The sequence below is a fragment of the Macaca mulatta genome, chromosome 9 (assembly GCF_049350105.2).
Source record: "Macaca mulatta isolate MMU2019108-1 chromosome 9, T2T-MMU8v2.0, whole genome shotgun sequence".
NCBI lineage: Eukaryota > Metazoa > Chordata > Mammalia > Primates > Cercopithecidae > Macaca > Macaca mulatta.
In genome coordinates this window covers 31,372,513-31,395,635 of record NC_133414.1, presented here as the reverse complement: position 1 = coordinate 31,395,635, position 23,123 = coordinate 31,372,513, and the positions used below count along the sequence as shown (strand labels likewise).

The 23,123-nt window shown below is 44.4% G+C and overlaps 1 protein-coding gene across 1 annotated transcript in view; it reads left to right on the top strand.

Moving 5' to 3' along the window:
* JCAD (junctional cadherin 5 associated) overlaps positions 1 to 23,123 on the top strand; it is a 46,332-nt gene that overhangs the window by 1,183 nt on the left and 22,026 nt on the right. The window contains exon 2 of the mRNA XM_001082542.5: positions 10,629 to 10,968. Within this exon, the coding sequence (XP_001082542.2) occupies positions 10,688 to 10,968 (281 nt within the window). The 5' untranslated portion in view covers positions 10,629 to 10,687. The remainder of the gene's footprint in view (positions 1 to 10,628; positions 10,969 to 23,123) is intronic.

Here is a 23,123-nt window from a genome sequence, read left to right as displayed (position 1 = left end):
ACCTCCCCACACCCACACCCACTGTACCACCCCCGCACCCACTCCACCCGCCTCACGTGTCCTCATTCCCTCCCCAAATCCAGTAGCTTGGTCTTAGTCTTGGGGAGAGGGGTGGGGCAGTGCAGACCACAACTCCCAGGGTTTCCTGTCCTGACAGTTTAATGTGATGTTTCTCCCACAACTTGTTTTCCTTCTCCAGCCTTTTGTCTTTTCAGATTTACAAGGAATAGACATCCCAGAGATTGAGGGCTAGGGTTGCAAAATACAGAGATTTGGGGGAAGGGGCCTGACGGGTAGGATTCAGGCAGCCAGAAATGCTCTGGCAAAAAAAGGCAGTCTGCATGGTGTAAACTGAGGGTCATGGGCTGTACAGGTAAAACTTTGGGAATGTCAGTTCATTTTAGAATTTTAAGACCACCCAGCAAAGCAAGAATGCCTACAGGCTTTTTTGGAAATCATATGCAGATTCTATTTCATGGGACTTGTGTTGGTTTTCGTGTGAAATTGGGAGTTTGGTAAAGTCGTTTGGTTTTCCATAAGGTTCTGTGGATTGGGACTTAATTATTTACCTTGACATTAGGCGTCTGATTCTTAGTCACCAGCTTAACAAGCTTCCTAAAGTCTCTAAGTGTCACTCTGGGCATGCAGCATGTAGCAAACTGTTAGTCCGCCTGGAGTGGGCGAGCAAATATTTGTTGAACAGAGGCCTTTAATCTGCTGGGCCTTCCTCCTGTAAAACTGCACCCTTTGCTGCAGAGACTGGAAGGCCAGGCCCTTGGCAGGCCCAGGAGAATTAGGGGATTTGGGTGGGTGGAGAAAGCCTGTTTCAGGAAAAAAGAAGTTTGGCCTGAGTGTCCACATGCTCTGGACGACTTGACAAAGTCATCAGGGTTATCTAATAACTCATCTGAGTGGTCACAGATTCCAGGAGCCTGTGGTCTATTGTTCGGCAGCTATAAAATGTAACAGGGTTGGAGGTATACAAGGAAAATAAATAAGGACCAGTTTTTTCACTTAAAAAAAGTAAATATGAAAAGATTCTTGTAGTCTAATTTTTAACATGCAATTTAAAAATAAATCCTAGAAATGTTATCAGTACAGAAAGCCCAGAAGTCTGTGGCTCCCCCAGGTTCTCACTGGCCAGTTTGGGAGGACAGTAAACACCAGTCATCCTTAGGAGTCCGGAGTTTTTCTTTTAATGAGCTTGGCGAAACTCCATGCTAATTAATCTGGAGAGAGTTTAGAACACAGAGCGTTGGAGTGAAACAATTGTTCTATTGTGGTTTTTATTTTGATAAGCAAAGACTGTCTCTGAAGTCCTCTGGGCCTATGGCTGAACCCATTACTGCAGTTTACTTGGGTTTTTAACAGATGTTGTTTTTACCCCTTTGGATGAGAAGGGTTATCTCTCTCATTAAAACCTTGCTCTTGTGCTTTGTTTCAAGGGCCTGCTGATTGAAGGAATGTTGAGGTCCACTGACTTACAAATGCCAGCAGCCCAGGGAGGGGAGAGGTTGGGCTTTGATATATTCTTTAAACACTAAATGGTGTTTAGAAAAATACAGGAACCCCTCCCCCAGATACTAAAACCTCAATTATCTTGATTTGAATTGAAGGTGTCTTGTTAAAAATTTGGATTATCTGGAACTAAGTATCTTTCCCAACAACTTTCTATACATACGCTTGGGAATAGCCTGGCTAAATAGCCTGGCAGATTTATTATCAGATCGTGAAGTATCCTTAGAGTTTTGTGCTTGTTGGTTATCTTTATAGTTGACCTGTAAAGCTTGTTTTTTCTGTATGTAAATGAAAGAATTTAGATACTGTTAGGAAGAAGCACCAAGATATATTCCAAAGAAGGAAAGGAAAAAAAAAAAAAAAAAAAAAAAAAGCAAGCAACTTGTCTGTGTAGGAAGAATAGTTGGAGAAACAGAAACCAGATTGTTGCTACTGGTTATCTCTTGGCACAGTGGGATTACTAGGAACTTTTGCTTTTTACTTAAGCACTGAATTTTGCAGTGTTTACTTTTGAAATCACTTTACATGGCTTTTGTACATAGAAAATAAATAAAAATGTAAAGATTATATGAAATAATTTAAGTCGAACATTTTGATAAAGACTTGCCTTTTTTTTTTTATTCTGAAGATATTTAAAAACAAAACCAAAAGTAGGGTAAGTTTAATGGAATATTTAAGGTATCTTTACATATGGAGCTTGACATCTATTATGATAAGGGAATAAAATTCTATCCTATGATAATGTTTTACAGCTATTTTTGCAAACAGCCAAAAATTCCAAAAGATTTAAAAATCTTATCCAGTTTGAGTCCTTTCTTAATGACTTCTAATCTTTCAGAAATATTCATGAGGTACTTAGGGTCTCATAAAAGATATTGCTAGCCAAATCAATAATTGTGTGACACAGAATTTAGAGATGAAAGAGAAGACAGGAGAAAGAGTGTATGTGTGTAAGTGCATGTGTGTGTGTATTCACATTAGTTGTGGAAAGAAAAGAGGAGTCAGAAGAGATAATAGGAAAAAAATTCAGTGCATAATGTTGGGGACTTTTTTCTTTTTCTTTCTCTTTTTCTGAACAAATGCCTTAATACCAATCCACCCCAGCGAGATTAACGTTCTGAGATCCTTTTGATCTTAAACCCAAGTTTTCCAACTCATTTGTTTTTTTGTCACCTTAAAGAAAGCTAAGGTTGTCCTCCTAAAATGATTACTTCACAGATTAAATATGACTTTTTACATCTTGTGAGATTTTGACAACTTGAGTGCCTTGGCAGAGTTGGTCATCACACGTGTGGCATGGTAACAGCAGTCTGTGAGAACTTGGTGTCCCAGGACTTCAACTGGAACTGTTGCGTTATTTAATAATTAAGACTGGAAAGGGAAATAGCAATTCTATTGTTCATAGGAAAATACACAATTCTACCCTTAGGAAAAAATCTGTGGAAAGCATTAAAAACCTACGTGTCAGTTAGCAACATACTCCATTCTGGTTTGTTTTATGTCTTGGTGATTTACCTCTTGTTTAAAGAAAGTACTTTGTTATATATTAATCATAGCATTAGACCTAAATGTTGTCAGTTGAAAAGATATTTACACTGAACTGCCAACAATTTGAAGGACCAATTACATCTTAAGCATGGAATGTCAGTGAATACAACTGAAAAGCTTTAGGTCTTTTAGAGGAGTAACAGTGTCTAATTAAGACCTTTTTACAATGCTGGTTGTAACCTTGTATTAGATTTCTTCAGCAGCACATGTGATTTTGGCTCCCTGAAAACAGGTTAAGAGTCTCTCTGGCAGATAAGGCACATGTACCATATACTAGAGCCTTATGTAATTTACTATTCATTTATTCTTTTCTTTTCTTCAATGTTTCTTTTATTGTCATTGAGTCTTCCAATTACATATTTTTAAAGATGCATTTTCCTAATCTAACCTAAGCAGCATTTCATTTATGAAAGTGTTTTTCTGATGATGAAATAGTTATATATAACTTAATTAAGTTATGTAATATGTTGGTAATATATTAAGTTATGAATAATGATGATTGGTGATGAAACAATATTGTTATATTAACATTATATAATAATGTGTATATTATGTATGTTGTTATATATACTTAAGCTAACATTAAGTATATGAAGTTAATATTAAGTATAGTAAGTATATGAAATTGTCAATATTTGACTATTTTTGACATGCAAAATGACAGTTTCATATGATTGGACCTAATACATTTCATGACAGAATATCATAAGATTCAGTAAAGTATAAATCAAGAAATTTTTTAAAAACTCAGAGTCCAGCCGAGCGTGGTGGCTCACGCCTGTAATCCCAGCACTTTGGGAGGCCGAGGTGGGCAGGTCACGAGGTCAGGAGATTGAGACCATCCTGGCTAACACGGTAAAACCCTGTCTCTAATAAAAATACAAAAAAATTAGCTGGGCATGGTGGCGGGCACCTGTAGTCCCAGCTACTAGGGAGGCTGAGGTAGGAGAATGGCATGAACCCAGGAGGTGGAGCTTGCAGTGAGCTGAGATCGCGTCACTGCACTCCAGCCTGGGCGACAAAGCAAGACTCCATCTCAAAACAAACAAACAAACAAATAAACTCAGAGTCCAATACCTCTGCTGATATTTTGGTATGTTTCCTTTCAGTGTTTTTTCCCCTTTCAAGTACATATGTATATAAACAAATTTGGTATGACATTGAATATAGGGTTCTGTATCCTGTCTTTATTATTTAGTATGATATCATAAGCATTTCCCTGTGCTGTTGTATACCTGAAAACAGAATTTTATGCGTGTGTATACATATTATAGTCCACCATGTGGATGCACCAGAATTTTTTTTTTTTTTTTTTTCCTGAGATGGAGTCTGATTGTCGCCCAGGGTGAGGTGCAATGGCACGATCTCTGCTCACTGCAAGCTCCGCCTCCCAAGTTCAAGCAATTCTCCCACCTCAGCCTCCCGAGTAGCTTGGACTACAGGTGCATGCCACCACACCTGACTAAGTTTTCTTGTCTTTCTGGTAGAGACGGAGTTTAACTGCATTGACCAGGCTGGTCTCGAACTCCTGACCTTGGGTGATCTGCCCACCTCAGCCTCCCAAAGTGGTGGGATTACAAGTATGAGCCACTGCACCTGGCCCAGAAGTTTTTTTTTCTTTTCTTTTCTTTTTTTTTTTTTTTACTAAATTAGACATTTAGTCTAATTTTGTTATTATAATTAAAACTTGGATAAACATCCTTATATAAAACTATGTGTATCTCTGATTATTTCATTGGGATGAATCATAAGAAGTGAGATTATTTCATAGGGTTTCAGATGTTTAAAGATTTTGTTACATATTAATAATTTTTTTTCTTTTTTTGAGACAGAGTATCTGCTCTGTCACCCAGGCTGGAGTGTGGTGGCACAATCTCCGCTCACTGCAATTTCTGCCTCGGGTTCAAAGGATCCTGCCTCCTCAGCCTGCTAGGTACCTAGGACCACAGGGGAGCGCCACCATGCATGGCTAATTTTTTGTATTTTTAGTAGAGATGGGGTTTCACCATGTTGGCCAGGCTGGTCTCGAACTCCTGACCTCAAGTGATACGCCTGCCTCGGCCTCCCAAAGTGCTGAGATCAAAGGTGTGAGCCAGCAAATCTAGCTAATCACTTTTAAGAAGGGAAATACTCATTTTCATTTACATATAGCCTGCACCCCCCACCCCCCCCATTTATACACACACAAACAGGAGAACCCTTGTAGCTCCTCATGCCCTTACCAACAACAAGCATTGCTTTTTAAAAGCTTTAATCTCATAAGTGAATAATGGCATTTTGGTTTAATTTGCATTTCTTTGATTACAGGTGAGGATGACCATGCTTTTCATCTTTTTAATAGTATGTTTGTCTCTCTTTTTAAAGTTAATTTTTAGTTTGTGTTCTAGGCCAATTTTAAAAAGGAAAAAAAGCTCTGGTTGATTTAATGAGTTCCTTAATGTTTTGTTTCCTTTCACTGTCTTGAGCGTTGTAACTGTAAATATGAGAATTAAAATGTTTATTTTTATAAATGGAAAGGGAGAAGATGGTACCTGTTAAATGGCATTCATTCGCCAGTCTCAACCTTTAGTGATGAGAGAATCCATAATTGAAATAATACCATGTAGACCATAGCATTGCAAGGGAGGGTGCTGATGGGGTCTTATTTGTCTTTATATTCTTCAGCCCAGTGCCTGGCACTTCCAATGTAAAACAAGTGCCCTGATGAATTTACATTGGCGTAAGTGTGAAGCACCTGCACTCTGGGATGGAGAATTGCTGGATGTTTCGCTTCTGGCCTGCCTACCCCAACCCACTCCTTTCCTCAGTGGGTGGCCATTTATCTCTGCTCTTTTGGGTGGCCTCTGCATAGGTGCTAATAAGGCCAAGGTCAGAGGTTCTGTCTTCAGATGACCTATTTAGCCCTGCCTGTGTCATGGCCACAAGCTGTACTCTTTTTTCCTGGGGCAGCTGACTTCGATGCCTGCTGCTCCTCACAGGCGAGAATAGGCTAGAGAAAGGGGGCTGCTCCCTAGAGCTAGAAGGACTCTAAAGAACCTCTAGTTCAGCCTTCTCATTTTACTCTTTCAGGAGAAGACTGAGACCCAAAGGGTTCTCTCCTTTCCTCCTGTGCAGTGACTCAGGCTTGATTCAGCTCACAGATAAATACCTTGCACCATTGAGAAACAGACACTCATCCCAACAGCAAAGCGGGAGGTAACCCAGCCCTATGCTCAATGTCAGTGGATGGTTAACAGCAACTTCCTAATTTTATAATCCCTTCCATTTGAATAGACACCATAGAGCTAATATTTAAAGAACTTTGAAAAGGTGCCATGCAATAAGATCGCTGCACAAGTGGTCTTATTCAGGTTCTTTGGAAGGACACATAATTAATCTTTGATGAAAATCCATTTGATGATGATTTGGGGAAAAGAGAATTTTGTGAGACTAGGTTGGTTAAATCAAAATCAAATGAGCTGTCATCTTCTCAAACCAACAATTATTTCCAGTTTCTATATTTCTATTAATGGAATGATCATTATCCTCGTCACTGAGGCTAAAATCCATTGTACTTCTTCTCCTGAAAATTACTCTTATTATTCCTTTTTTTTCTTATCCCCTTTGCCAGCCCCCTGTGCATGTTACAATAGAAAGGACTTGTAACTACAGGTCCCCCATCTGTTCTCGCTCTATCCACTTTAGTCCTCTGCTTTCCTGCCAGATTTCCCTTGCCCAAACCCATTTGTGGTTTGCTGTTGTCTACTCAAATTAAGTCCAAATTCTATTAATGTTGCAGATAAGAATGGCTATTTCTATATAGGACTTTTTTTTCTTTAAGAATTTATTTTTTTAAAGTTACTCATCTCCCACTTATTATATATGCATTTCAGTTTCATACAGCATGCTTTATGATAGCCCCATGTTATTTATGAAAAGCTCAAAACCCCAAATGATGAAAGAGGTCTGTTAAGGTCACAAGGCAATTGCATGGTGTATTCGAGAACGAATCACATTACTGAGCATTTAAACATTAACACCAGCATTGCCATCAAGACGTTATAGTCAAGTGAGGCATCAATTCGTGTGTGTGTGTGCGTGCGCGCGTGTATGTGCATGCGTGTGTGGTGTGTGAGAAGAGTCATCTAGAAGAGTCATCCTGCTCCTAGAGAATAAAGGAGAATTTTTTTCCTTTTAAATACATGGTTTTTAATTTTAATGCCACTATGCCTTGTATCTTTCCTTATTTATGTTCATGGATTATTTGGTAAATTAGGAAACTTTTTTGATGTTAAGGAAGAAAATATAGATGGGTGAACCTAAATTAGTAGCCTGAACTTTGAAGCTAGACAGATCTAGTTCAAACCTTGGATCTAACACAAGCTGTGTAACCTTGGACTGTCAGCCTCAGTTTTCTTGTGAAAATGGAGAAGTTTCTGTCTACATCGAGAAGTTTGCTGGAAGCATAGAATGAATGAAAGTGTGCCAGTACAGAATCTAGCACATTACAGATGGTCATTAATAGTTGATGTTATTAGATTTCATGTGTGCTGCAATCCTGGGTTAATAGTTCAGGTTTTTCCTTGGAGTTTGTAGAGGAAGAGTTTATTGGGCTGCGGGGGAGGGAAGAATCCATTAACTACGATTGAAAGATATTCTTACTAAATATAATTACCATGCAAACACATAGCCATATTGGACCAACCTATCCAGCCCCAGGAAGAAAATGCCCCACATCTGTGTTTTGTGAGGGTTATGTCTTCTCTGCCATTCTGACAAATGGACTGTAGCACAACCAGCTGTGTGCTGCACATGCCTGCTCCTCAGTGTGTTTGGTGGCCACTTGGAGTACAGTGCAATTTGCTTTTATTTTAAAGAGCCCAGCATAGTAAGAGAGAGAAACTGAGTGTCGTGAGACCTAATGCTAACTTTAACTGTGATGCTGACCCTGTGTGTGATGTTGAACCAGTGAGCCTGGGGACTTTGTTCTAGGCTGCCAGGATTCTGTTACTAAGCCATTTCTTTTCCTTCCTTCCTTCCTTCCTTCCTTCCTTCCTTCCTTCCTTCCTTCCTTCCTTCCTTCCTTTCTTTTTTCTTTCTCTCTCTCTCTCTTTCTTCTTTTCTTTCTTTCTTTCTGACAGCATCTTGCTTCGTCACTCAAGCTGGAGTACAGTGGCATGATCTCGGCTCATGGCCACCTCTGCCTTCTGGGTTCAAGCGATTGTCCTCCTTCAGGCTCTTGAGTAGCTGGGATTAACGGTGTTTGCCATCATGCCTGGCTAATTTTTGTATTTTTAGTAGAGACAGGGTCTCACCATGTTGTCCAGGCTTGTCTCAAACTCCTGGCCTCAAGTGATTCACCCACCTAGCCTCCTAAAGTGCTGGGATTACAGGCGTGAACCACTGTGCCCAGCCTCATTTCTTTACCCTTGGGATAATTCTACTCATAATCTATTTTAAATGCCAGTTCCCCTTCTCATACACATACACATGCTCTTTGCCTAATGAACTCCTAACCATTCTTCAAAACCTAGCTCAAACAGTTCTGTCTCTCATTTGTGCATTTTCTCAGCAAGTATTTATTGAGTGCATACTGTGTGCAAGTTGCTGGGGATAAAGTGTCAAACAAACCAAAGACCCTGCCCTAAAGCCTGACTCTGTGTTCCTGAAGCCCTTTGCTTGTGATGGGATCTCATTCCTCTATAATCCCTCACATGGTGGAACTTCCTCTGTTGAGTCGAAGAACAAACTCTTGCTTCTCTGGACCTTCCTTGTCTGTTGAAGCAAATGACCCAAGTTGTACAACTCCCCGAAAGACATGCAGTAGGAGTGTCAGGAGTGGCAGAGTTGCTATGGAGATTTTTCTACTAGTACAGTAGCTGCCAGAGCTTGTCAGCTTCCATAAAATATAGGGACATAATGGAAAATTATCAACTTCCAAAGTTTGGTACTCTCCATGCTGACAGGCGAGACTTTCCCTACTGTAATCTAGCAGGTGATGAAGAGTGAGGACAGGCACAGCAGAATTGTGCAACGGACCCAAGTAAGAGCTCCCAGTGACAGGAAGCACATGCTGCAGGCATCTTCCTTTCACCTGCGCATGGACCAGCAGGCATTTCCTGGCCATTGTTCGCCATGGCTGCAGCAACTCTATTTCCGTCCACCAGCAAAGTGGGGCTGGAGCTGGCTGAGCTTTTCTGGTGGGGCTGGCTTTTGTGGCTTTTGTGTGCCTCTCACCCAGGCCAGCATTACCATCAGCCCTCGTGGAAGCAGTGGTGGGTGGATCCGGCTGACCAATCTGTCTTACGCCTTATCATCAAAGGGAAGACTTAGGAAGAAGGATGTCCTCATGTAGGAATAAACAGGGCGGCTCTGCCTCTTTTGCTTTCAGGTAGGTTTCTGCCCATTTTCATTCTTTGTGGGCACTCTCGTTTTGTGCAGCTTACACTGGAGGAAGTTGCTGCTGTTGATTCAGGTACTATAGCAGGATTTGGGTGTGGACATCCTTGGCTGAGAGATGCAAAAACTTTTCCCCAAGATCTACTAGAAAGAAATTTGATTCATAAAAGTTTAATAAGGAGGCCGGGTGTGGTGGCTCATGCCTGTAATCCCAGCACTTTGGAAGGCAGAGGTGGGTGGATTACCTAAGTTCAGGAGTTCGAGACCAGCCTGGCCAACAGGGTGAAACCCTGTCTCTATGAAAAATACAAAAAATTAGCCAGGCGTGGTGGCGCATGCCTGTATTCCCAGCTACTCGAGAGGCTGAGGCAGGAGAATCGCCTGAACCCAGGAGACGGAAGTTGCAGGGTCGAGATCATGCCACTGCACTCCAGCCTGGGCAACAAGAGTGAAACTCTATCTCAAAAAAAAAAAAAAAAAAAAAAAAAAACTTTCATAAGGAAAAGAGAACTTTGGTATTGTATAGTGAGTTGGGTGTGTATGATTGATCAGTGTGTTGTTTGTTTTCTCATCATGAACCCAAAGAATTAAAATCTATTTTTGGTTGCTAGTTAACTGCCATGGAGGGGCTGCCCTGGCAGTTGCTGCTTCAGTCGCTTCCGCTGAAGCGTATCATGACTGTGTTGATTAAAGATCTCACTCTCTCGTAGAGCAAAGGTATGTCTACAGGATGAAAGCAGGGGCATGTCCTGAGATTAAGCTGGATATTGGTAGTTTCTCTTTTTAGAAACATGAAGGAGTCATTGCAGCTCCCAGATCTGTATTTTTTTTGTCCACACTCCTTCCGCCTGCTCTTTGTGAGTGGGACAAGGGGAAGGTGGACAGTGTTGATGTCACTGCTTAAGCGCCGTGCCACATGCTCTTCTACCAGAGGCAGCCATCGAAGGGTGAGGTCCTCAGGGTTCCACGACGTCCTCTAGAGCCAGAGCCACACCCACTTTCTACATGAATAGAATGGAGAGCAGTTTCAGGCAGAGCCATCCCTGTGTCTCCTCTTTCTGTGCAGGTTCTGTGTTGTGTCCATCACCGTGGTCTGGTTTGGTGGGGGGACCACGGGACGAGGAGGTGTAAGACTGACCCCCAGGGAGACCTGGTCACAAATAGAGCTCTCTGTTGTTCCGCAGTGCTGGGTCCTGCCACCACCATGGTTCCAGCGGTTGAGCTCTGCTGAAGCCTGGGCATCATGTACAGTGTAGAAGACCTCCTGATCTCTCATGGATACAAACCGTCGAGAGACCTCCCGGCACCGCGCGAGGATAACCCCAAGGGGCGCCAGGCAGCGAGGACTGGGACACGAGCAGGCCAGGGCCTGCAGAATGGGCATGAGGATGGCCCTGCGGCCCTCACACATCGTAAGATGTCCGCGGGGAAAGGACACGTGAGTGACTCCGAAAGCCGCCGCAGCACACCGAGAGGCCCTGGGGAGGCCCAGAGCACTTCTGCTTCCAGAACCTCAGAGGCGGGGTAAGTTTCCCTGTGAACCCACCATTCTCTTTTGACTCAGGAGTTAGCAGTGGGTGATGTGCAGGCAAACTCTTTCAACTCTGTGTTTGGCCGGGGCCAATGAGGGATAAATGGTATTAGACACAAGAACACTTTTTTTTTGTTTTTTGTTTTGTTTTGTTTTGTTTTTGAGACGGAGTCTTGCTCTGTTGCCCAGGTTGGAGTGCAGTGGCACAATCTCAGCTCACTGCAACCACCTCCAGGGTTCGAGTGATTCTCCTGCCTCAGCCTTCTGAGTAGCTGGGATTATAGGCATGCGCCACAACGCCTGGCTAATTTTTCTATTTTTAGTAGAGACAGGGTTTCACCATGTTAGTCAGGCTGGTCTCGAACTCCTGACCTCATGATCTGCCCGCCTCGGCCTCCCAAAGTGCTGGGATTAGTAAGCCACCGTGCCTGGCCACTTTTTGTTTTTTTTAGAGACAAGGTCTCACTGTGTTGCCCAGGCTGGCCTCCTGGGCTCAAGTGATTCTCCCACCTCAGCCTCTCGAATAGCTGGGCCAGGTGCACACAACCACACCTGGCTAATTTTTATTTTTTGTAGAGACAGAGTCTCACTGTGTTGCCCAGGCTGATCTCTAACTCCTGGCCTCATGCAATCCTCCCACCTCAGTCTCCCAGAGCACTGGGATTAGAGGCATGAGCCACCACGCCCAGCCCAAGATCACTTGTTTCCACTGAGATATTCAGGGTGTTCCAGCAGTACTTAGCACAGGGCTTTGCCATAATGGGCCTTCAATAAATAGCAGTGAGTAAACACGTTCTATCATGCTAAATGCCATGTGTTAGGACTCTGCTGCTTGGATCCCTTGTAATCTCTTCATCTTGCCTCAGTTAGGAGTCATTTTAGAACTTCATAAAAGCTAGTTCACAACCACGCACCCATTCACAGTGTATTTGGCTTTCTTATTGACATAATTCAACATTTTGCAGGTTACAGAGAGTTGAAAAGGGGTCTGTATTCCCCTCAGTTTGTAAGACAAAACCTTTCTTCTGGTATATTCATATCATTCCATTGGCTTCTGACCTATCTTTTCCTTGCACACACTCTGGCCCTAATGTGGGATCCCATCTGAATACAGCTGCATCTGTGGGTGTTTCCTTACAACAAAAAGAGAGGGCGGGTTGGCTAGGGGAACAGGATGGTAAAAAAAAAAAAAAAAAAAAAGAATTTCGGCAGCTTGCCACAGAGCCAGGCTGGGACAGGAGCCCTGAAGCCCTCTCCCAGGCAGTTTCCACCTGGAGGAAACCTTTGTCATCCCTTCCTGACATTGCATTTGCCTTTAGTGCTGCACTGGGACCAGGCACAGATTGGGGAGGAAGAGCTGTGAGTCTACAGAGTGTGTTATGTAACTGCATGTCAGCAGTTAGATATGGACGAAGGACATAGACAGAATCAAGGACCTTTCTTTAAGAGAAACAAACACACCAAATGGGCAAGTCTGATGGGAATGAACTCGCCTCCCATGGTTAAAGGTCACCCTTGCAGAGAAAGGACCTTCCTTGTCGGTTGACAGTTTTCAGGCAAAAATCGGAAGGATTTTGTTTTTAGAGTCAGAGCACTTAACACATTATTGGAGAAAAGCAAAGGTGAGAGCCCTCATTTTTGCCCAGCGTAGTGAAAGCAGGTTTAAGTTGCCAAGTCAGATTGCTTCTCCAGCGAGGGGCCAGAGGAGTTAGCACTGATGGAGCCAGGCTCAGGGGGAAAAGTCACAATGAAGAAGGAGCTGGAAGCTGTTTCTGTTTCGCCTTGCGCTTTAGAACTCACACTTCAGTTGACTACTGTCAAGGCCTTCACTTTCTTGACCACCATTTTCCAGCATGGAGCTGGAAGAGGGAGCTTATGGGTGAGTTGGCTGAGGGTTCAGATAACCTTAATGACTACCACACAAACTGGTGCTTGTTTTTTTTTTGTTTGTTTGTTTTTCATTTAGTTTTGTGCTGAGTATATCCGTATCTTCCAACCTGGATTTCAAGGTACTGAGATTGTACCTTGTCTCCTATCTCTTTTGTTTCTTGTACAGAGTCTTACAGTACTGGGCATATATGGTTATTTAATACATGCTCATGAGTTCAATTTATTCTTTCCCCCATTGTAGCAACTGTTGAAAAGCAGAACGGTCGGTTTCTAATGAAGTAAAGACAGGGCTGTGGAATCCCCGCAGATGGACCATGTAGGTTATGTGGGGTCTCCCTCAAATTTGAGGGGCTGGATCAGAGTTGAGTCCCACGGTGGGAGGCAGGAGAACCCCTTTAGAATTCTGTGTGGGCAGTGTGGCTGCCAACCTCATCCACAACTCGCTTAGGACTTTCTAGCCCCTCGTGTGGTAACAGGTTCCTGAGGACTGTGGCATAATCAGATCTGCAAGCTGCCTTTCTTTCCGTCCTGAGTGAAGGGCTCAGATAAGTGGCTTTGTGTAGCCCTGGGATGTTTTCATACAGATGACAGAGTTCTTGACAGATCTGGCCTCTTGTCCATGTTGCTGAGACTGGCCGATTCACTTAGGTGATGTAGAGTAGCTTTTGGATTGAAGGTTGGTCCTAGGGTGGAAACAGCAAATGCATACATGTTTGCAAACATCCCTCCCAGTGCCCCAAGCCTCAGAGACTGGCTGCGAGGTTCCCTGGGTTGAAATGAAAGACTTTATTTTTTAGGTGCCCAATAGAGAACTGAAAATTGGAGGGAAACAGAAAGGTAGGCATGAAGGAGAATTGTTTTTCCCCATCAGAAACAAAGTGCTTTGGGAAGAAGTAAATAGGTGTCAATAGTAAACAGCTTAAATTAAAAAAATAATAATAATAAGAGAAGCCGATACTACTATGGCTTATGTGAATTCTAAATCTGATGGATAAATGGTGCTGTCAGATCCCAGTCTTTGGTTACTCAAAAGCACAGCTGTGGTCTTGCTGCCTCCTCCATCCCACACAGTGACCTCTGCTGGGCTGGCCTCCCGGTCTAGGGGGTGCCTAGAGCCCAGGATAGCCCTGTCCAACTTGAAACCATCAGTGTGGTTGAGAAGGGTCACGAGGGTTCCTCTTCTGCAGTTTCTTGGTTGAGGGCTGCCTTAAAGTGTGTCCCCACACTTTGGGCCAGTCCTCAGCACCCCACTGATGTCCTGGGAAAGATGGAGGTCAAGGTCGTTTGGAAGGCCACAGGGGCTGATTGAAAATTTGTTTTATTCTGACAGGATAGTGGCGACCTAGGCATTTTGGCAAGGTTATTGTCTTATAACTGAAGAACATTGCGTTCATCCAATGTGTGCTGCTGTTAACAGGCCAGGTAATTTATGACGAATGGAAATTTATCAGTTCACTGTTCTAGAGGCTGGGAAGTCCAAGGTCAAGGTGCTGGTATCTCATGAGGACCTTCTTGCTGTGTCATCTCATGGTGGAAGGTGAGAGAGTGAGAGTGAGATCAAACAAGAGAGGGCTGAACTCATCCTTTTATAAGGGCACCAGTCCCATCCAGGAGGGTGGAACTCTCATGACCTCATCTCCTCTTAAAGGCCCCGCCTCTTAATACTGTTACAATGGCAATTAAATTTCAACAGGAGTTTTAGATGGAATAAACATTTAAACCATAGCAAACACAAAGTCCAGAGGATGTCACTGGCCATCAATGGCCACTCAGTGCAGCAGTGGAGGGAGCCCAGCTTGGGCCATGACTCCCCCACCCACCCCGGGCTGCCAGAAGCCTTGGGGCTGCCTCCCTGCAGCAGCGCTGGGCCTGGCTGAGCTCTCCCCAGGTAAGGCCTGTTTTTGTTTGAAAGGAGCACTTGATTCTGTGAGCTCCTGGGGTTACCATCACTGGATGGTCTTTTCTCAGTCCCTTGTCCTCCACCCTCTCCCTGGCATGCATGGACGTGTGACAGCTCCCAGAGCCCAGCTGTGTCCCTTTCCTGTCTGGAGAGGCCTATAAAGACTGCATCCTGACCTGTCTACACGAGATAATGCACATAACACTGCTTTTCTGTGGACGTTGTAAAGGGAGCATACATGGAAGGCAGGATTATCCATCATCTGGGGCTTAGCTGGAATATCAGCATTGTCTGGTGAGAATGGTCAGGACTGTTCCTTACCCTCTAATGATTAGTATTAGTTTAGAACAGAGTTTCTGATTTAAGGACCAGCTCTATCTAGTAAAACTTTTTTTTGTCTTTTTCCCTTTCTACTCGAGGGACATCTAGTAAAACTTAAAAAAAAAAAAAAAGAAAAAGAAAAAAAAACACAAATATGAAGCTTTGATGAGATTTTCGAGCATTCAGGATACTTGTTTCCTAATGTGCTGAGGTGGCTGTTGCTTTGAGCTTTCACTATTAGCAGATCAAGTAGTAGTGAGCATCTAGGACAGGAGAAGAATGACAATTCTGTTGTGAAGGAAGGCAAAGGAGCGTGTGAACTTGCTAAAAATCTCTTAGGTGTAAGTAGTGGAGAAGGACCAAGAGTTGGTTCTCCTTGTACATAGTTTATCTAAATTGATGAGTAGACAGTAATTGTTTTTGGAAGCTACATGTTAATGTGTTGGGCCATTGTTCGTATGACTGGTAACTTTACCAGCGTTTAAAGCACAGCAGATGGACTGTGAAGCCTGACTGTGGGACTCCTGGCTCAGGGGCCTTCCTTGCCCCTGGGCTGAAGACTTCCTAGCAGTAGAGTTTCCCTCCTTGGTAGATCCTTTGGAAGGTAGGAAGTGGAACCTACCTGAAAGGAAAGGGAGGGGTCGTTGTAAGGATTCATGGAGAGATTCAGGACCATTCATAGGAAATGGAGAAAGACTGGCTGGCGTCCCCCTGGACTGTGGGTTGTTCCCCTGGGGACTCATTCATCTCTGTCCCCCATTGCCACCCATCTCTGCGTCTCCAGGTACTTGTTTATGCTCCTCTTCCCTTCCCTGACAGCTTCTGCTTCCCCCTACCTCTGGCTGGCGGAGACTTAGACTCCACCCTTGCTCCTCTTGACGGCTTAGCTTCAGAACCCACTGGTGACAACTGCCCACATCTCTTAGTTGAAACTTTTGAAAAAATTGAGTTTTAGACAGCCAGTGGATGCTTGAGTCTGGGTCAGGGTGTCTGCCCCCTCCGATCAGAGGGGAGGGGCTGGACAAGGGAGTGGGAGGTTGGATGGGGAGGAGGGAATGACCAGGCATGGATGCCTGAGCTTTCCCCACTGCAGGGGCTGCGGGTGAGGACAGTTTGCAGGCCACAGGGACTGCCTGTGAACCCCAAAACATGTTCTCTTCACAGACCATTTGACAAGTAACACTAAAGACTTGGCATTTTCCCCTTTTTAAGTCATTGACTCCGCAGAGAGCTCATCTAGATGCTAGCCCACTCCTAAATGGTCTCAGTTAACAGAGTGTAGTGATGAAACTGGCTGCAGGCTTTGCATGAAAGTCACTTACGTGGTCCAGGAAAAGACCCACAGGCCATGTCCAAAACTTGCCTGCTGACACACACACACACACACACACACACACACACACACACAGATTAAGAGGAAGTGGGCAAAGAGGAAAAACTGTGTTATCTGCACATGGAGGAAACTGCATGCTTAAAATACAAGTAGCCAAAACTAAATAATACTTAACGATCATTAAAATATGTAAAAGGCTGTTATCAGGCACTCAGGGTTTCCTTAATGTGTTTCCTTTGAAATATTATAATCAGAGGAAGCTGTAAAATACTCTTAACATAGCAGAGGTTTGAAGCTGAAAGTTATACCATAATTGGCTCTTCTCTGCATAGCCCCAGGAATTCGGGTAAGATTTTTTTGTTAGTTACCCATGAGAATAACTTGTAATTATCTCCTGTCATCAGCGGCAGTCGTAACTAATGAGAGACTTAGCAACCTAGGGAGAGTCTCTGATGTGGTGGTCTGGGGCCCTCATCTTGGGAGGTTTCTATTTGATCAGTAAACATCCATTCTAGATAGTGCTACTGGATATGGTAAACAGTTCATTTTCAGGGTCTTTTAAAGCTTCTCTTAAATCATATCCTGCTTATAAGGATTTTCCAAAAACAGAGAATGCTTCAAGTTTAACATCTGTTTATGTTCCTCTTTCTTTTACAAACTTATAAATCCACAAACACGATTTGCCTTTTCACCACTTGTTTCCCATCCTAAGCATTAGCTGTTGGTATTTTGACCTTGTTATGGGGTTTGCCTGTCTCTCTTGAGGGCTGGCATGCTCATGAACACCAGGAAGAGGCCGCCTCTTCCCCCACTGTCTTCTGTATGCCCTTCTCCTTGGTCTCGTTCGTAAGTGTGGAAACTTCCAGAAGGGCCTGGAAACTGGTCCTCTCTCCCGCGTGCGCCCCATGTGGCTTTTACCAGCACCAGTTTCCCCACTAAAAGGCAGGTTGTGGCCCTTGAACACGAGGCTTCTGGAAGTGCAGTGGTGCGGAGGCACAAGCTTCTGGAATGACAAGGAAGATCCAGCGGCAGCACCGCCGAGGGCCTCATGTGTCTTGGTGGTTATGCCATCCCCAAGAGGAGAGTTGTTCATGTGGAATTCTGCTTTCAGCTAGAGAACTGGATGAGTCCGAGAGCTAGGAAATGCCCCACGGAGAGACACTGAGGGTGGGAATGTGAGACGGGGTCCAAAAGAGACCCGAGTGGGTCTTCCAGTCCAGCCCCTTTGCCTCAAAGATGACTGTGCCTCTGCGTTCTCGATAAAGGACAGGGTGTGGACTGGGGGTGTCACTGGCGGGCTGCTGTGCACCAGCTGTGGGGCCTGGGGGCCTTTAGGCAGCCTCCCTAGGGTGTCATCACCAGAGACCCAGCTGCAGGGTCCTTCAGGCTCTCAGGAACCCACGCATAGTGACCGCCTTTTCTGCCTCTCATAGCCCTCATCTTGGCTTCTGAAGAACCGTGGGTCAGAGGCACCGCAAATACTCCATAAATATTTGTTGAATAAACGAATAAATAAATGAAAGCGAGAGTGGTGCTAGAAAAAGGCAAATGAGAAGCGAGGCTGGTCTTTCTCTGTGTCAGTGATGGCACTGTGGGGTTCACACTGGTGTACGTGTTAAAAATCTGACATGCCCTTATTAAAGAGAAAATATGAAAATACTGAAATAATCTGCCTTACCTATTAGATACGCATGAGAGAGAATGGATTAGAGCTTCTCTTCCTGCCTTGTTTTAATAAATGAAATACTGGTTTGTTCTACATCCATATTGTGGAAATGGGTGTAGCTTCTTCGTCAGAGACCAGCCATCCCGAGGGGGAACAGCGTCTCGTGATGACAGTCGGCTCTGTCACTCTTTCCTGGCATTGTGAAGGCCCGTTGATTACAACTTAGACAAAGACAATGCCGATCCGAAATAATCATCACCTTCAGACAGACACTTGGTCCTTCACCCTTTGCTGTGTGCCACCCGCACCCCCTTCCCCAGGAGATCAAGCAAACAGAGCTTCAAGATAAGCTGCTCCATTGAGAATGTATTTTAATTGAGTTAATACTAAATGAAACAAGGGCTTCTTACGTGTCAGGCACGGTGCTGACCACTCTGAATGTATCATCTCATTTAATTCCTCCCAGAATACAAAAAGGAAGGCTTAGTCCGTCCCTGCAGTACAGATGAGGCATCAGAAGCCGAGGCCAGTCCGGCTACCCAGCCATCAGGTGGGAAGGGCCTCACGTTGTGGGAGGGAACAGTGTCTGCGCTGCGTGCAGTCACCGGGACTTCTCCTGGTCACTCGGGTGGGGAACCATATCTCTAGTGCTTCCTGTCCCTGCCTGTGAAGACACCCTCAGGGGTGGCTTCCAGTAGGCCCTGGGATGCTCCCGGGGTGATCATTGCTGTGGAGGGACAGGGTCCTCTATCAGTGGGACCCTAGCATGGGAGGAGCGTCAGCGTATGGCCCTGTAGGGAGTCTGCCGCTGACTAAGGGCCGCCCAGTGTGGCTTCTTGCCTTTACATTGATTAGAAGGCGTCAGTGTGTCCTTGCCATGTTAATCAGTAAAAGGAGTGGGCTCATTTGAATAGCTGGCGTGAGTCAGAGGTTAGGGGTTTGCGACCCAGCTTTTTTCCCTCAGAAGTGCAGTTGCAGGAAGGATGTTGTTCAGAGATGCCCTGACTTACAGTGAGAGGTTCTAGCACCTTCGTCAGGGACATGTTACTGCACACAGCTGGCGGCTGCCCCAGGAACCCTCACCAGCTCCACCTACCTTTTCTCCAGGGTATTGTTTTCCTTCTTCCACGTGGACCTGTGCCCTTCTTCCTTCATTTGTATATTTGTATCCCTTTGCTCCATCCTGCTTCTCTCTTCTCTCTTTTCTTCTCTCTTTCTCTTTTCTTTTTTTTCTTTTTTTTCTTTTCTTTTTTTTTTTTTTGAGACAGGGTCTCTCTCTGTCACCCAGGCTGGAGTGCAGTGGTGCCATCTCAGCTTACTGTAGCCTTGACCTCCCAGGCTCAAGCAATGCTCCCACCTCATCTTGAGTAGCTAGGACTACAGGCACTCACCATCACATCTAGCTAATTTTTCTTTTTAAATTTTTTTGTAGAAACGGGATCTCCTTATGTTTCCCAGGCTGGTCTCTTAACTCCTGGGCTCAAGCGATCCTCCTACCTCAGCCCCTCAAAGTGCTGGGATTACAGGCGTGAACCTCCATGCCGGGTCTCTCTTTGTCTCCTCTACCTGTAGGTGGGTCAGTGGTCCACATCAACGAGGTGTCCCCTTCCATGAGCGATCTCCCAGCCCCTGATTTTGTTACGTGCATTAAAAAGATATACTACTAGAATTACCACAGTTTCCAAGCTGGCTCCATCCTTCACATCAGCACCAGCTGTGAATTTACTAATTTATGCAAAGGAAGCAACCACCCAAACCCCAGTCCCAGGGGCGGGGCCCGTGGACCGTGGTCTCCGACTTACCTTGCGTGTATAAAAGTTCTTGACTAGACCTTGCAAAATCAAAAGTCTGCTGAAGCCCTAACCCAAAGATGATTCAGAAACCTGCTGGCAACCACAGAAGAGCAATTTGTGTCCATTTCTAGCCATCAGAGTTTAAAAAATATTATGGTCTCGTGGCTGGCCAGGTTGGCACTGTAGTGGCGATGGCTTCCAACTTCTTTTTTTTTTTTTTAATTTTTCCATTCTGAGCTCATCTTTGTGGAAGCCAGACCCAAGCACAGGAGTTCAAAGCCCGTGCTGTGGAGGAACTGTGACTTCAAGGGCTTCCATCCAGGTCGCTATCAGTGGGTGCCTTTCCAAAATGCCTCCTACTTAATTTCCTCTGTGCACGTTGATAACTCAAGTGCCTTTGAATTGCTTTCCTGTGCCCCTTCTTCAAATGTCCAAATTTAGCATCACTTCTAAGTCCTCAAATTTATCATGCTTCCCTCTTCCAGACCCATTATTTGTGTATTTTTTTTTTTTTTTTTAAATAACAAAACTGTAACCTCCGGAAATAGTCTGCCAGGTACTTTATGTTTTAACTGAATCTGCACTGTCTGTCATCTGGAGTCATTCATTGTGACATCATAAAAAGCAGGCCTGACAATGCATTCGCAGTCCGACTGGGCATTTGTGGATTTTCTAGTTACAATTCTGCCAGTGCAACCTACAATTCTTGTTCAAATTGAACTTTGCTGAAGACTGATATTTATCCATTATATTTTCAGAGCAGTTTTCTCTTTTCTGACTGACCTTTAATTTTATGCTAACCTCTATACTTCAGTCTTCATCTTCTCTGGACCCCAGATTTCCCCTTTCCAAAATTAGCCCATTCGTTACCCTGTGTCAGAGGGACGTTTGCGCAGGGTGGTACTGAATAGACCAAGGCATGCCGAAAAATGAAATTGCAGGCTTCCAGACCCAGAGAGCTTTCAGAGCAAATTCTGGAATGGAACATGGCTGAGGGCCCTCACAGAAGCATGTTAGGCACCTGACACTGGGGTTGGTGAATATGAGCCACTCTAAAGAGATGCCCAAAGCCCCTTCTGCCAACCAGAAGAGAACGCTGCTCCTGGCTCTTTCAGTGAGACCTACAGCCTTGGTGCTCAGTTTCTGCATCTAGATACCAATGGCTAGATACAGATGCCTGTGGAAGGGGAGTGGGTTTTGAAGGAACAGGCTAGGCCAACATGCCATGACCATCCACTGGTCCAGAACATGACACTAGGGTTGGAAAGCAATAGAAAGCAGTAGGCATCTGCTAGACTGCAGATTTGGGGACCAGGAAGGGATCGCTGGATAAAGGCATGGCTTTAGTGGGGCCTCCCCAGCCCCACCCCAATGACCACAGCAAAGCACGGCTGACTGGACTTTGAGGGCCCCCACGGGAGGACAAGGCTCAGGATTTTGTTCATGCAGGGGGGAAGGGTAACTGTCTGTCTCACTTCCCACAGAACCCCCAGTTCATCAGGCGGGCAGCAAGCCTCTAGCTGATTTTTTAAGTTAATCCACACATCTATCCCGTGCTGCTGGGTATCAGGCCCAGTGCCAGGCTGTAGCTGCCCCAGTGATAACAAGTCAGTGCGGCTCATGAGGACCTTGGAGGCCACTGAGAAGATGGAGAATGTAAGCCAATGGTTACAGGCATTCCAAATGTTGCTATTTTTTTCTTTTCTTTTTTTTGGTTTGAGACGGAGTCTTGCTCTCTACTGCCCAGGCTGGAGTGCAGTGGCACGATCTCAGCTCACTGCAACCTCTACCTCCTGGGTTCAAGCCATTCGTCTGCCTCAGTCTCCCAAGTAGCTGGGATTAGAGGCGCCTGCTACCGCGCCTGACTAATTTTTTGTATTTTTAGTAGAGACAGGGTTTCATTCACCATGTTGGTCAGGCTGCTCTCGAACTGCTGACCTCAGGTGATCCGCCCGCCTCAGCCTCCCAGAGTGCTGGGATTACAGGTGTGAGCCACTGTGCCTGGCGCAAATGTTGCTATTCTAAGGAGACTTTCACTTTTTAAAAGAAGGGTATCATTTTCCATTGTGGTTGAGAAGGAGTCGTGTGAACGAACAGAACTGTCTCCTGATTTTTCTCATAATTAGCTGCTGCATATGCAGTGAGTAGATTTGCTCATTTTCCGTTAAACATGTTGTTTTCCGCATGCTCATATTTCAGATATTTCCCAAGCAGTTGCTAGCGGTTGTTTCGTTGGCCTCGTCTCTCCTGAGATGAGAGATGGGGCTGTTGGCAAGCATAACTTCTGTTTCACCTCCGTCCTGTTCGCCCGGGAATTCTGTGTAAAGACCCTACTTGTCCCATTGAACTCGTGGACACAATTTGTCTGGGCGATCACATTCCACTTTGCTTTCCTTATCTTTTTCCCACCCTGTGTTAATGTGTTCAGCATGTTTTCTTAAAAGTGCCATTGTTAATGTCTTTTAAAATGTAAGATAATTTCATTTTTCTAAAAAGAAAAATTTGATCTCATTTCCTTCAACGTATCAGAAAATATATTTTTGGCTTTGAAACCATATGCAGCAGTGTACATTTTAACTGGTAATGGGCGTCCTATAGCGAAGCTACTAGACGAGCCATTCTTGCTAACTTGTCTGAAGGAGAAATCTACCAGAGCAATTCCCATGGCGAGTGCGCTTGCACCTGTCAGAGCCTGGCCCTTGCTAGGTACAAAATAGATGTTTATTAATTAAATGGTTTATAGTTTTCTATGATATGTGTACTGTGTTGTAAAGTGGATAATTTAAAATTTCCCAGATGACCTGGGTTTTTATTAAATTGGAATTTTGGCACCTTGTGCAAACAGAAGGAAGTTTAACCCAAAATTCTTAGTTATTTTGGTTTGTTATATATGGCAGTTTTGACAAAAGTTAAAGTGATAATGTAACATTTTTGGGTGGAGAAGAAAACCAACCACGCTCCCTCTGTAGGAAGTGACGGGCTGTTTGTATTCTTGTCCTATTTCTGTCATTTTTTATCTGTCTTCTGATTATGCTCGTGGCGTGTACTTGCACAAGTAGCACCTCAGGATTTTAGCCCCTTCTCTAAGCACACTGTGAAACCCGAATATCAATTGAGAAAATGCATCAAAGCCACATGGTATCATTTCCTCCCTAAAGTCAGGCAATCCAGGAAAGCGCTCACAGGACTGTCAGGAATGAGAACGGTGCTTAATAAAAGCCCACTCACCATCAGCCTAAGAGCAG